General features: G+C 44.6%; 1 protein-coding gene across 3 annotated transcripts in view; it reads left to right on the top strand.

Moving 5' to 3' along the window:
* GRID1 (glutamate ionotropic receptor delta type subunit 1) overlaps positions 1–13,432 on the top strand; it is a 611,661-nt gene that overhangs the window by 497,383 nt on the left and 100,846 nt on the right. For all 3 annotated transcript variants that reach the window (XM_032491610.1, XM_032491611.1, XM_032491612.1), the window contains exons 8-11: positions 5,203–5,304; positions 6,729–6,926; positions 10,682–11,006; positions 12,229–12,367. In XM_032491610.1, the coding sequence (XP_032347501.1) occupies positions 5,203–5,304; positions 6,729–6,926; positions 10,682–11,006; positions 12,229–12,367 (764 nt within the window). The remainder of the gene's footprint in view (positions 1–5,202; positions 5,305–6,728; positions 6,927–10,681; positions 11,007–12,228; positions 12,368–13,432) is intronic.

Here is a 13,432-nt window from a genome sequence, read left to right as displayed (position 1 = left end):
ACCTATCAGCCTCATTTGGCTTTTATGATTTGAAACTTTTCTCTAGCATCTTGAACCGGCAGCCCCAGCTACCCTGGGGAGGAAGGCAGGACACAGTCTCTCCTAATCTTGGTGGACTGCAAGTTTGGGAGTCCATTTAAAGGCTTTATTTTATTTTTAAACATTCCACTGGAGTCTTTTAAACCAAAGATTTTGTTTAGAAAGGATTATGCCTTTCTCTGTTCTGGTCTTACAGATCGGGTGCTCAGAGGGATGTCCTCACTCAGAAAGGATGACGGTTTACCACTCCAGTCTTAAGATTTGGGCGAGAACACAGGGCTTTGTGAAAACAAGGGGACCCAGCCTGGGGTCTTGGCTTCAGGCTGATGTGAGGGAATAATAAACTTTCCTGCCCAACTCGAATCTGGATCCTGGGACATGGTTACACTTTGATGTGTTTGAAGGCAGAATCTTGGTTTCTCTTTGAAGTATTTTTTTTTTTCTCTTTGTCAGAGTACAGGATGCCTGAAGGCCAGGGAGAGAGAAATCTGTACTGAAAAACAATTAAAAAAAAAAACAAAACCTTTAAGCCCTAAGTAGTTTCAGACAAAAAAATAAGCATAATAATAACAGATTTAGAAGAATGTCTTCCCCCTCTCAGGAAGCTGCACTTTGATTTAAATGGCCTTGTGTTAGGATTGTCTGAATAGTAACTAACATGATTTGGTGCTGCCCCACTTTCTTAGTGGAGAGTGATTGTGTGTCTTCACAGAACCGGGCCTCAGGAAGGGCTGCTTCCCTGTCTCCAAACCCAGCGGGCTCCTGGGGCCCTGCACCATCGTGGAGATGTCTTAGAATGTGTGATGCTTTGCTGGAGGACCTCCCAATGTGCGTCTTCTAGGAGACAGGGCCCTCGACCACAGCCCCCTGCAGCCAGTGCTCCTGCAGAGTAGGTTCTGTTACCAGACAGTAGGTTCTTGTCTCATCGCAGAAAGAATTCAGAGACGAGACCCAGAGGTCAAGAAAGTAAAGTGAGGATTAATTAGATACATATTCCATAGGCAGAATGTGGTTCATCTCAGAAGGGAGAGCAGCCCTGGGGTGCAGGGGCGGTTAGTTTTTATGGGATGGGCACTTTCATATGCTAACAAGTGGGAGGATTATTCCAACTGTTTTGGGGAACGGGCTGGGATTCCCAAGAATTGGGCCCCTGTCCAATTTTTGGCCTTTTACCGTCAGCTTGGGAACTGTCATGGTGCCTGTGGGTGTGTCATTTAGCAGCTAACGTATTACAGTGAGCCTGTAATGAGGCTCAAGGTCTACTGGAAGTTGAATCTTCTGCCATCTTGGGCCTAGTTGGTTCTAACCAGTTTATGTTGCATCCTCAACAGCTATGTTATTCTTTTAGTGGTTGTGCCCTGCCCTCTTTCCTCCTGTCTCAAGAGGACTGAGCTATTAAGCTCTGACTCTCAGACTGGCCTTGACACACCAACAGATAATTTACTTTGATTACTTCCTTGCTTTCAGCTTCAGTCATACAAGTGCATGTGAGAGGATTTTGCTTCATCACCCCGTGCTTGCTATTTCTATCAAAAGCTTGTTTTCCTTCTTGTGAAAGTAATGAAAAACCTATTAAAAACATAGAAAAGCACAAAGAAGTAATCATGGTTATTTGTAACTTCACCACCAAGATAAATCCAAATATTACATTTTAACATATTTCCTCCCGTTGTTTCCGCTACCTTTAAAAAAAATAATTAAGGTTGTGTGGTACACACCATTTTATATCCTGATTCTTTACTTTATGATTATTAATTAAATTATTTTATAACATTATTTCAAAACTATTTTCTCCTTTGAACAGCCCCTCAACATGGTGGGCAAGGAAGGTATTTTTATTCCATTTTATAGATTAGAAAGTGGAATCTCAGGGAAGTTAAATTTATTCCAAAATATTTGTTGACTGTCTCTTATATTTTGAGTGTAAAATGTGCTGTAAAATGTGCTGAGGTCACTCAGGTAAGTAATGGAAACACCTAGAACATAGATCTATTAACTCATGCTAATTTAATATCTCCAAGTTCCCCAAGTCTATCCCAGTACGTGGGAATTGATCCTCAAGAGGAGAAATGACATTGAAGGCAAGGCTGGAAATCTTGAGATGGGAATAAGCGAGGCCAAGTCCAATCCAAGTACTTGAGACTCTGGACAGTTTTTGAAGACAGGGTTTTGATCCCAGGGGACAGAGTAAGAAACGCAAATAGCACTGACTTAGGTCCAGAAGGGAAGTTGCTAGGGGTCATTCCTGCTGCAGCTCTGTATAAATAAATGGTGATGATTGAACTCGACATTTCATCGTTGTGAGGAACGTATCACACCGATGTAACAGCTGAACAACAGGGGAAACTGAGCAAGGAGCGTAGGGACATTCTCTGCATAACTTTTGCAACTTTTCTGTGAATCTAAAACTGTCCAAAAGTGAAAGCAAGTTATTTTTAAAAAATTGAAGAAGAGTTTACCAGACCCAGCCGAAGAGAAATGGCATCCTAGGCGGAAGGACCTGGATGTAGAGTCAGGAGGGGACACCATCTGCATGAGAAAGGGGAGGGATTTGGGAAATGGGGAGTAATTAGGAATTAACACAGTTCATGTTTGAGGTTTATTATTATTATTATTATAAATACAATGGAGGTGGACTGTAAGAGAGAGAGGCTGGGGGTAATGAGGTCAATGGGGAGCCTGCTGCAATGCTCTGGCGCAGAAGTGCTGCTGCCTTGAGCCAGGCAGCGGGCTAGAAGCAGAGGATGCTGTGGACAGGGACTGAGAGACAGAGCCCTTCTCTCTGGAGCTAAACCCCTAGAAGGACAGGGCTTTATCCCAACTGCTTCTTCCTGCCTCCAGTCTCAGTACTCACGAATAATTACAATCCCAATAGAAGGACAGGTAAAGACTGGTTGATCAGTGCTACACAGAGCCTCATTTCCAGGTACTGATCCAAGCCAGGGCGGCACAGAGTTCAGATGCCCCTTCACCAGTGCCAAGGAGGTTTGGCAGCAGGTGTTAGGCATTCAGGTCCTGGTGCAGAGTAGAATATCCAGTCCCTGGAGCTGGCGTGTCATCACTGGGACAAGATTGCTTGCATTATGACTCTGTAAATCATTGGGGTAGTAAAGGGAAACTTTATAACACCACCTAACCCAGGAGGTGCAGCAGATCACACATAGGGTTAAGCAACCCCAGTGCCTGGGCTAACCAGTTGTGGGGATGAGATGCAGGCTGCCCAGATACACATCAGAGTCCCCTGAGTCCAATAGCAAAGGGTCCAAAGAATGCAGGGATCAACACCTTGACTCTATTTGTCTGAGTCTGTCTTTTCCCTTGCATTAGCATTTTAATGGATTCTGGGTCCCAAGGCTATTTCCTAAGACCCATTGGAGAAATAGCCATGATGTTTCGTTCTCACTATACCAGTTCCCAGAGTATGGCATCTTGATGTCCTTAAACAGGACTTTGGGTAGAGCTTAACTTTCGTCTTCACTGCAACGCCCCCAAATTAGTGAGTGGTGGCTGTGGGGAGCTCCTCGGAGTAGATGGCTGTGGTCTTAACTGAATGACTCATTTATCACTGCCAGGCATCTTGTTATTTAGGGTGGAGTGGGTCTTAGCTGGTATCGTGTCCGAAGTGACAGCAGGAGTTTCCAGGTTCCTTTAAACTGGTCCTAGAACCACGTATCTCATTCTGATGTTCCTGCTTTCATCCTCCAGGTTCTAGTATCTTCCAGGTGGAGTAGTCCCTCAGATTCTGGAACTGTGGTCTCTCAGAGATGCTGGGAGAGTAGGAGTGTCCTTCAGTGGCACTATGGGTGGCTCCTTTAGGGCACCTGGTGGCACTTCTCCACAGAGGAATAGTTCTTTCACTCAGCCTAGCTAGGGGTCTTGTGGGTTTTCCTTGATGTAGGGTAGATCTGTCTGTGTCAGTCTGATCTTTTAAGCCCTTGCTACTGAAATGATGGTTTATGGATCAGCAGCAGTAGCACCTGGGAGCTTGTTAGACAGGAATAATCTTAGGCCCCAGGATCAGAAAGTGCATGCAACATCCCTGGGTGGTCAGTCTGCATATTACGGTTCGTGGATCACTGCTTCCACAGTCCTGGCCCTGCATTAGAATTACCTGCGAAGTAAATGATCCATATCCAGCCTTCTCCAGACCAATTAAATTGGAATCTCTAGGGGTGGGGCCCAGGCTTTGGTATGTTTTAAAAGCCCTCTTTAGAGATTCTAATACGAGGTGAAGTCAGAGACCCAGTGACCTAGAAGAGCAGAGGTTTGCAGTGAAGATTATAGGGGAAGCATTAATATTCCTGTGTCCAAGCACTGAGGTCCTGATTCTGTTGGCCTTAGATGGGGCCAGTCTCTGTATCTTTTTACAGCTCACCAATTAATGATTGAGGATCGTTGCTCAGACAAAGGTTGCATCGCTGTTGCTCAGGCCCTGCAGGGATGCAGGGAAGTGAAGCGGTCCGAAGAACGTCTATGTCTCCTGTCGTTTCTGAGCCAGGATGGGGTCTTCTTGACCCCCTTAGGTGCCTGTCAGGGATGCATCAGGCTACTGGACAGATTCTGCAGTTCAGGAGGTACAGCAGACCCAGAGCACGGCTATTCTTGGCCTCTACCTGCCTATCAGGCAAAATCATGAAGTTCACACTACAGTGAAGACAGACAGTGAGCCCCCGATCCTGCTTGCAGTAGGCATGTGGGTGCAGGACAGCTGTCCACGTGGGTCTTTGTTACCTGCTTCACTGTTGAGCCCCATCCTGCTCTGGTGGTGGCAGCGGCTGCACTCAAGAACCTCCTGGCCTGGGCAAGTCAAAGGAGTCATTTAAGACAGAGGACACTTTGTGAGTGACACAGTGACATAGCCTCAGTAGGTGGACAGAGTAAAATTGGATATAAACGTTCATTCCAGAAATAAGTTCTTACCAACTGGTTTCATTTCAAGGAGGTGGCGAGTCCTTGAGATCCAGATGAGCTGACGGAGGAGGTGGGACTCTGTCTGTCCCACCTTTGTTCTTTCTAAGGTTTTAAGATGGCTTTGGGTCTCTGGGAAACTCGTAGGGCTGTTGTCTGCCTATCTGCCTGACTCAGGAGCCCAGATTAGGAGGCAGTTCCTAAGATGTGCACACGTGCCCGCTCCGTCCCTCACACTCCCTTTTTCCTTCACAGCTGGCGACGTGGGACTCAGAGAAGGGTCTGAATGGCAGCCTGCAGGAGAGGCCCATGGGCAGCCGCCTCCAAGGACTGACTCTCAAAGTGGTGACTGTCTTGGTAGGATCATGGGCACATGGGGAGGGCCACCACTCAGGCTTTTGAGCCAGAGGCTTCTCTCTGTTTGGCCTAATGCTGGGTCTGGAGAGAAGGGGGTCTTAAGTAGTGGCTGGAGCTTTCAGAAGACCTTTCACTCTTGAGAATTTTGTGGATAATGAAGGAAGAATAAGATTGGAGATTCTGCCCTGAAGCCTCTGAGACGTTCCACAGGAGGTCACAGGGCTGCTCTAGGCCAGATCCAGTGCTGAGCTCCAGAATGGACACAACTACACTTGTTCTTGGATGTCTACAGGATCTTGACCTACTGCTAGTCCTTAAAAGAGCTTTACTAGTAGCCAGAGCCCCCAGGAAGATGCTGGGAGGACATTTTTCCAGAACCCAACACCCTTGATGGGCCCGTGTGACACAAAGTTCATAGCAAAGACCATTGGTTAGAATATTTCTGCACAGTTGTTCTGGAATCAGAGACTTTTACATCTTTCAGACACCTCAGAAGGCATCTTCCTTTCCATTTCGTTCTTTGCCTTTTCTGAACTGTAGGAGACATTTTAGATTTATCTTTTATTAGCTGGTCAGACATGATCCAATCATTCCCCTCTGTCCTAACAAGCATGAGCGCCCCCTGGGTTCTAGAAATCTTTGACAGCAGTATCCCTGCATTGCCCACATGCACACCATGAATACACATTATACCTTACACCCCTCCCCCAAATTAAATTAATAAGGTGTAGTCTCTGGGACTGTTGCAAAAGGCCCCATCTTGTTCAGTTTCACAGGTCTGTGGTAGGGAAGGTTGGGGTGTTTTCCAGATGATCGCGTGCCCTATAGGATCACATGTGACAGCACAAAATGTGTGAATGTGAACATACCCTGGATGGGACCCTGTGGGGTTTAATCCCATCCTGTCCTTGACTTGTGGTGTGACCTTGTCCTGTGACTCAGCATCCATCTCCTAGTACAGTCTGATAGATGGAATACTGTCTTCTCTCAGTCCAATATCACAGAGCTTTATTGTCATTTATTATCCTGGATGAGAAGTATCCCCATTTCTTATGTGGGTCCTGGAGAATTATGGCATTTCCTAAGCACAGAGTCCTGAATGTCACAAATGAAGGGATGAAAACAAGTCATATTGTTCTGGGAGATGATGTTCTGGGCTGAGTCTCGGATGATAGAGGACAAGTAAATCTTTGTTCCTCCATCAACAAACCAGTTGGAAAGACTTTCCTGTGTATTGTATCCTGAGTCTCCATAAAGTGCTTTAGGAAAGGGAAGAGAGGTTCAGACTCCAGGCCTAAATTGGGTAAATCCAAAATGTTCTGAAGTTATGATTCATTGGCTTGGTCTCTCCATCAGTACCCTGGGAAGATGTGTGTTAATGAACCTGTTATTGAGTTGAAGAACATTCATTCTGTTGTCCTCAGGAAGAGCCTTTCGTGATGGTGGCTGAGAACATCCTTGGTCAGCCCAAGCGCTACAAAGGGTTCTCCATTGATGTCCTGGATGCACTGGCCAAGGCTCTGGGCTTCAAATATGAGATTTACCAGGCCCCCGATGGCAGGTACGGTCACCAGCTCCATAACACCTCCTGGAACGGGATGATCGGGGAGCTCATCAGCAAGGTAGGTCCCAAAGCAGGTCCCCGGGGAGGGGCACCCTCGTCTGCCTCCGGGCTAATCTCTTAACTGGGCCCATTGTGAAGTTGGAATCTTGGGCCCAGCTGGAAAGAATATAGTCACCACTCTCCACACACCAAGACCCTCTTTTCCTCAACCCTCTTCCTCCTTGCTGTATCCATTTTTACTCTTTTATTTTCTCATTCCCTGGCGCTCTGTGCTTTCCTTCTGTGCCTGTTCCTTTGAAACCCATCCACTGTGTCTGCTGTGTAATACACCCTTCATAAAACCCATCCCCACACTGGGGCTGAAATAAGAACCCAGTTCTCGTGGTGGGGACTGGTGCTTGCTTATTCTCTTCTTCACAGCCCCCAAGTAGATGTCTATATCATGTGTGTGTCCACATGCATGCGTATGTGTGCATGAGTGTGCGGGTGTGTCTGCATCGCCGCATGTAAGTGAGGTGGCATTCCCTAGCTCCTCGTGTTAATATCAAGCCATTACTCTTCCACCTTCCTGTAGAACCTGGATCCTCGTTGAGACTCATGGCATGCAGCCAATTCATTGTGTCCCCATCCTTGCCCCTGCTGTCCCATGACTGACCCTTGGATCATTTCCTGACAGTCATTTATGATAGTGGATCTGCTCAAGTCCTCCCTGTCCAGTGTGACTATGGCCATCAGTCTCGCCATTTCTGACAGCCCTACAGACAACCCTGGGCTTCCAGTGCTTTGACCCTCTTACCTCCAGTGACCTTTGCTCGTGCTCTGCTCCAGTACCTGGACCCATGCATCTTGTTAGCGTCTTACATGTTGCTGTCACTGTCCCACTCCATGACTGCAACCTGTCCACCTGCTGACTTTTTCTGGCCTTTGTCCCTAAAACTCAGTCCCTTTGCTTTATAAACCCCTAAAGATAGACACGAGGCCCATATTCTCTCTAGTTTCTCCTAAGCTTTAAAAAACAGCAGCTTTATTGTGGAATGATTTATATAAACAATTCACCCAATTTCTGATGTATAATTCAACGAGTTTTAGGAAATCTAGTGAGTTGTGCAACCTTCACCATAATCTAGTTTTACAATACTTCCATCGCCCCAAGGAGATCCCTCATACTCATTTACAGTTAAACCCACTCCCAACCCCAGCCCTAGGCACCATTAGTCTATCTGCTGTCTCTATAGATTTGCTTTTGTGAACATTTAATACAGATGGAGTCATACAATATGTGGACTTTTGTGTCTGGCCCTTTTCACTTGCTATTTGAGGTTTATTCTTCTCTGAGATTTCTGTGCCCTTCTGATGCCGCATCCTCTCCCGCCTGGTGGGCCTTCTGTGGTTGTCCAGACAAACCCCTGCTCCCTTCATCCTTTGTGAGTCTCCTAAATTATTCTTGATTTCTTGCTGCACTGAAACCCTGACTTGATTCTGTTATCTACCCTCTGACTCTGACGTCCTGGTTGCTCTTCACAGTTAGAAGAGAAAATCGCAAATTTGTCCAGATGGATACGTACGGACAGGGTGTGGCCTCCCATCTCAGCCAGGCCTTCAGGACAGCCCACGTTCCTTAACTTGTTCTTTATTGGGCCTCTTGGCTATGTTTCTTAGAGACTGTTTCCAAAATTTATCTTCCTCTTCAAGCCACCTAATAATCTTCTATACTAAATTAAAAAAAAAAAAGTCGTCTTATATTCAGGAAAGAAATGGAGACTTCTGGGCATGAAGTTCTACTTCAACTTCCTGTGAAATTCACATCTGGGGACACATGCCCTCACCTCCAGTTTCAGAGAGGGGAGTGTTTTTCCCCCTGTTACAGCTCACCCCTCCATCTGTGCCATGAGTTGTTTCCCTTGTGCCCTGGACCTGGTTTCATAAATTAATTTCCTTCCATCCTGTATTGTAAACCTACCCTGATCCACTAGGTCACTTTCTCAGTCCTTAAATATGCCCCAAACTCTCTGAATCCTTAAAACAACAACAAAACAAAACAAAACAAAACAAAACAAAACAAAAACCCCTCCCTGGATCTTGGGTTTATGAGAAGAGAAAGCAGGAGCCAGAGATACAGCTGTGACAAGTCTGTGCGGCGACATGTTCACCTCCAACATTTTTTCTCCTTACTCTAGGTGTGTTGTTGGCTTTCACAGTTTAGAACATCAGTACATCTCCCCCTCCAGCCCACATGTTAGACCTGACAAAATCTTTCTGTGTAGTTTTCTCCCATTTGAACATGTAGTTTGGCTCAGTTGTCACAACTGGTCATTCTAAAATAAACTTGGTTCTCACAACGCCTCCTACTTAGAGGCCCAAGAGCCAAGACGGAGATGGTCACTGTACCTTTTAACGTGCTTGAGGTTGAAGCAGGTACTTTAAGTCTATTACTGCCGGCCAACATCCACCAAGGCATGAGAAGCCGAGGCTCCACCAGTCTTGGTAGCTTTAACCTCAGAGTCTAGTTCCACCTTAATGAGGTTTTGTCTATTTTTTATATATATATTTTTATTTTTATTTATTTATTTATTTTTACTGAAGTATAGTCAATTATAGTGTCAATTTCTGTACAATCCCCAGTCATGCATAACATCCATATATTCATTTTCATATTTTTTTCATTAAAGGTTATTACAAGATCTTGAACTTAGTTCCCTGTGCTATACAGAAGAAACTTTTTAAAGTCTATTTTATATATAGTGGCTAACATTTGTAAATCCCAAGCTCCCAAATTTACCTTCTCACCCCCTTTCCTTGGTAACCATAGATTGTTTACTGTGTCTGCAAGTCTGTTTCTGCTTTGTAGATGAGTTCATAGTGTCCTTCTTTTTTTTTTTTTTTTTAGATTCCACATATTAGTGATATCATTTTTTTTTCCTCTTTCTGGCTTACTTCACTTATAATGACAATCTCTAGGTCCATCCATGTTGCTGCAAATGACATTATTTTATTCTTTTTTTTATGGCTAAGTAATATGCCTATTTTTAAATTAAGCCCATCTGGGAAAGCAAAAGTCTTGGGAGGTACGTGTGAGGTCACAGCACTGGATGCCCAGAGGGCCCCTTCACAGCACGGTTTTCCTCAAGGAAGAATCAGCCCATATGTCTGAGAAGCCATGAGTTAAGGGAGGTGGAAGATCAAAAGAAGTAGATGACCCCTTTTTTCTTAGAGGACGTTACTGTCTGATGTACAGTCTGCATATGAAACAACCTAAGACTGATATGTGAATGAGATTCGAGGTAGCTGTACAACTCACCAGAGAACTTGTAAAGTGTTTTAGAAAAGAAAGTTATCTGTGTGGCCTAATGGAGCTGGGAGAGGCTTGATGAGAATAATGGAGTGTCCCTGTGGCCTTGAAGTATAGGAAAGAGGTAGCTAAATGCAGCAGGAAATAGAAGGGAGTCGGAGGGCGCTGGGGCACAGCAAGAGGGAAATACCAGGAAGAGAGAGAGTTCGCTAGGGGGACCAATAAGAAAGTGCAGAAAAACTGCAATTCGCACAGGAATGAAGATGGTTTATAGACTCTCTCCTCCAGAAGTGGTTTCCACGAGTTTTTAGGGTTTGGGAGAGAAATTTGTAAGGTGAAGGAGGTAAGAACAGACAACTTAGCGCTGGATTTTCCCTACAGTATTCAAGGTCACGAGGGGTCAACTCTTGACTCCCTTTCCTCTGAACAGAACAACCCAAAGGGCAGAGAGGGCAGGCGTCGGCCAGGGTGGCACCCAGCAGTAAGCTGAGGACCGCCGTTGATGAGATGGGTTTGCCTTTCAGAGGGCAGACCTGGCCATCTCCGCCATCACCATCACCCCGGAGCGCGAGAGCGTGGTGGACTTCAGCAAGCGCTACATGGACTACTCGGTGGGGATCCTCCTCAAGAAGCCAGAGGAGAAAATCAGCATCTTCTCCCTTTTTGCTCCGTTTGACTTTGCCGTCTGGGCCTGCATCGCGGCAGCCATACCGGTGGTTGGCGTGCTGATATTCGTGTTGAACCGGATTCAGGCTGTGCGGGCCCAGACTGCTGCCCAGCCCCGACCCTCGACTTCTGCCACCTTACACAGTGCCATCTGGATCGTCTATGGAGCCTTCGTACAGCAAGGTACCCTCCTGGTTTTCCCCCGCTGTTGAAATAGCCCCAGGGGGTCTGGAAGAACTTGTCCATTGGCAAAGTTCTTAGATGCATTTCGCCAAAGTCATTGCAAATGCAATTTTATTTAGTCTTTAAGGTCATACTGATATCATGCTGCATCCAATTTCTCTGAGTAATGTCACCTAGGAACTAAATGCAATAATGACACCAAGGAACTTAACTTCAAATCCTGATTTTCTACTTTAGATAAAATTAACTTTGGAGTTCTGCTTGGCACTTTCCTCCCCTGCCACATTAGACTGATTGTTATGCAGACGGAGTTGTCAGATGAAAACTGTATCTTGCTTAAATTTGAAGTCTTAATGGGATAAAAATATCACAATTGTTTTGCAATCACCTAAGCAGTACTTCAGCCATTCTTGAGATCCAAAACCTCCTATCTCTGAGGAGTCTGGAGAGCACTTGTAGGGGTTGCAGGATTGTGCAATTTTGACCAGAAACAACAGATTGCAGAGTTGCTAACGTGAGTCCTGGCCCTGTTTGCGGCATGGCAAAGCACGCATTACCTGCTTGAGAGGTTTCATACGAATAGTCAGTGAGAAGCTTTTTTTCTGCTATCACCTAAGGGACCAAGGAGAAATAAGTGGCCTCAAAGAGGCAGCTTCTGACTAAAAGTCACATGCAATGATTTCTGAAAAAGCCTAGAGAAAGAAAAAGTCATCTACTGAGGGCTGCATATTAATAAAAGTGATTTGGTACATCTCATTTCTGAGGTTTAAAAGAAAGCGAGGGAACACTGCAGGTAGGAGGTAATTTTACATTTACAGAATTCCTGAGCCTAATCCATGGGAATTTAAAATGGAAAGGGACCTTCTGTACGGTCTCAGCTCTGGGAGTTCTCCACACAGTGAGGCAGACTCTTCTAACTGAAAGATTTTGATATTCAGAACTCAATTCTTGGCCTTTTGAAATATATCACATCACTAAAAATGCCAGTCGGAGCTTTTCCGTATTTTGTGGTCCTCCATCTCTTTCCAAGATTGGTGGTCTTAGGATTTTTTTTTCCCCCAGAATTGTCACCGCCCACCATAACCAGCCAGCCATCACTTTCAAGCTCCCCAGTTCATCACCAGGGTGGCTCCCTGATCCTGGCCGCGGGGCAGATAATTTCCCTGGGGATGAGAGTGAGAGTGGAAGCTCAGGACCAATGCTCTTCACCTGCCTCCTGCAGGTGGTGAGTCCTCAGTGAACTCCATGGCCATGCGCATCGTGATGGGCAGCTGGTGGCTCTTTACCCTCATCGTGTGCTCCTCCTACACAGCCAATCTTGCTGCCTTCCTCACAGTGTCCAGGATGGACAACCCCATAAGGTAAGATCCATTGCTCCTTCCAGATCTGACTGTAGAGAGAGGATGCAAACTTGTCCAGGGCAGCCTGGTTGTCACAGAGGCAGAGAAGGACTTGGATTCCAGATCTGCAATTTGATGATGGTAACCTTTAAATGCACGAGGAACTTCACTCCTGTTGTATTTTATTTCATACACAATTAAATACATGTACAAATTCATTAAATAATATTTCTTTGAACATTTAAAGTCTGCTATATGACTAATAAATCAAAACATTCAAAGTTAACAAATTAAAGGTCCTCAGACACTTAAAATTGTTGATTATAAATTTAATCAAAATTTTCTAAACATTTAATTAAAATTAATTTAAATCACAAGTCTAATATATTTTTCCAATCTTCAAACACCTAAAATTATTTTTAAAAACATGCCAATTATCACAGTGATTAGAAAACTTATTTCATTTACAGTTATAAAATTGTAATATTATTGAAACCAAGGACTAAAAATGTTTCTGCCTTTTACCAGAATGTTAAAAACATGGCATAAAAGAATTAATTCAACATAATGAAATAACTCAGAACTACCTTTGCTTTATTATCAGATTCTCACATACTGTGTGAATTACAAAAAAACTTGGACTAAGAGAGCGTGTGTTGGATGTGTGGTTGCTGAAGTGACCAAAGGCACAGGTCTAGTCTACACGTCCTTGGGTGCAATGTCCACTTCAGTATCACCTCTTACTTGATCCCCGATCCTGGTTTTCAGTGTCCCCGCCATTGGTAGTTTCTTCTTTAATTCATCATACTTACTATCATCATATTGATTCTTTTCATCCAAAGCTCTAATCAAGTCATGCATACTCAACTAGCTTCTATAGCTCCCAACTGCCTATTTGAAACAATTGAGACTCCTTGACTAGGATTCAAAATTCAGTGTGATATTATCTAGTTTTTATTTTAGTTGACATATTAATTGAGATAATTATAGATTCATAGGCAGTTGTAAGTAATAACGTGGGGAGATCTCATAATATCCTTTAACCAGTTTCCCCCAGTGGTAACATTTTGCAAAACCAGGATATTA

The sequence above is a fragment of the Camelus ferus genome, chromosome 11, assembly GCF_009834535.1.
Source record: "Camelus ferus isolate YT-003-E chromosome 11, BCGSAC_Cfer_1.0, whole genome shotgun sequence".
NCBI classification, from domain to species: Eukaryota; Metazoa; Chordata; class Mammalia; order Artiodactyla; family Camelidae; genus Camelus; species Camelus ferus.
Note: the sequence above shows the minus strand (reverse complement) of the source record. Positions and strands in the feature narration are given on the sequence as shown.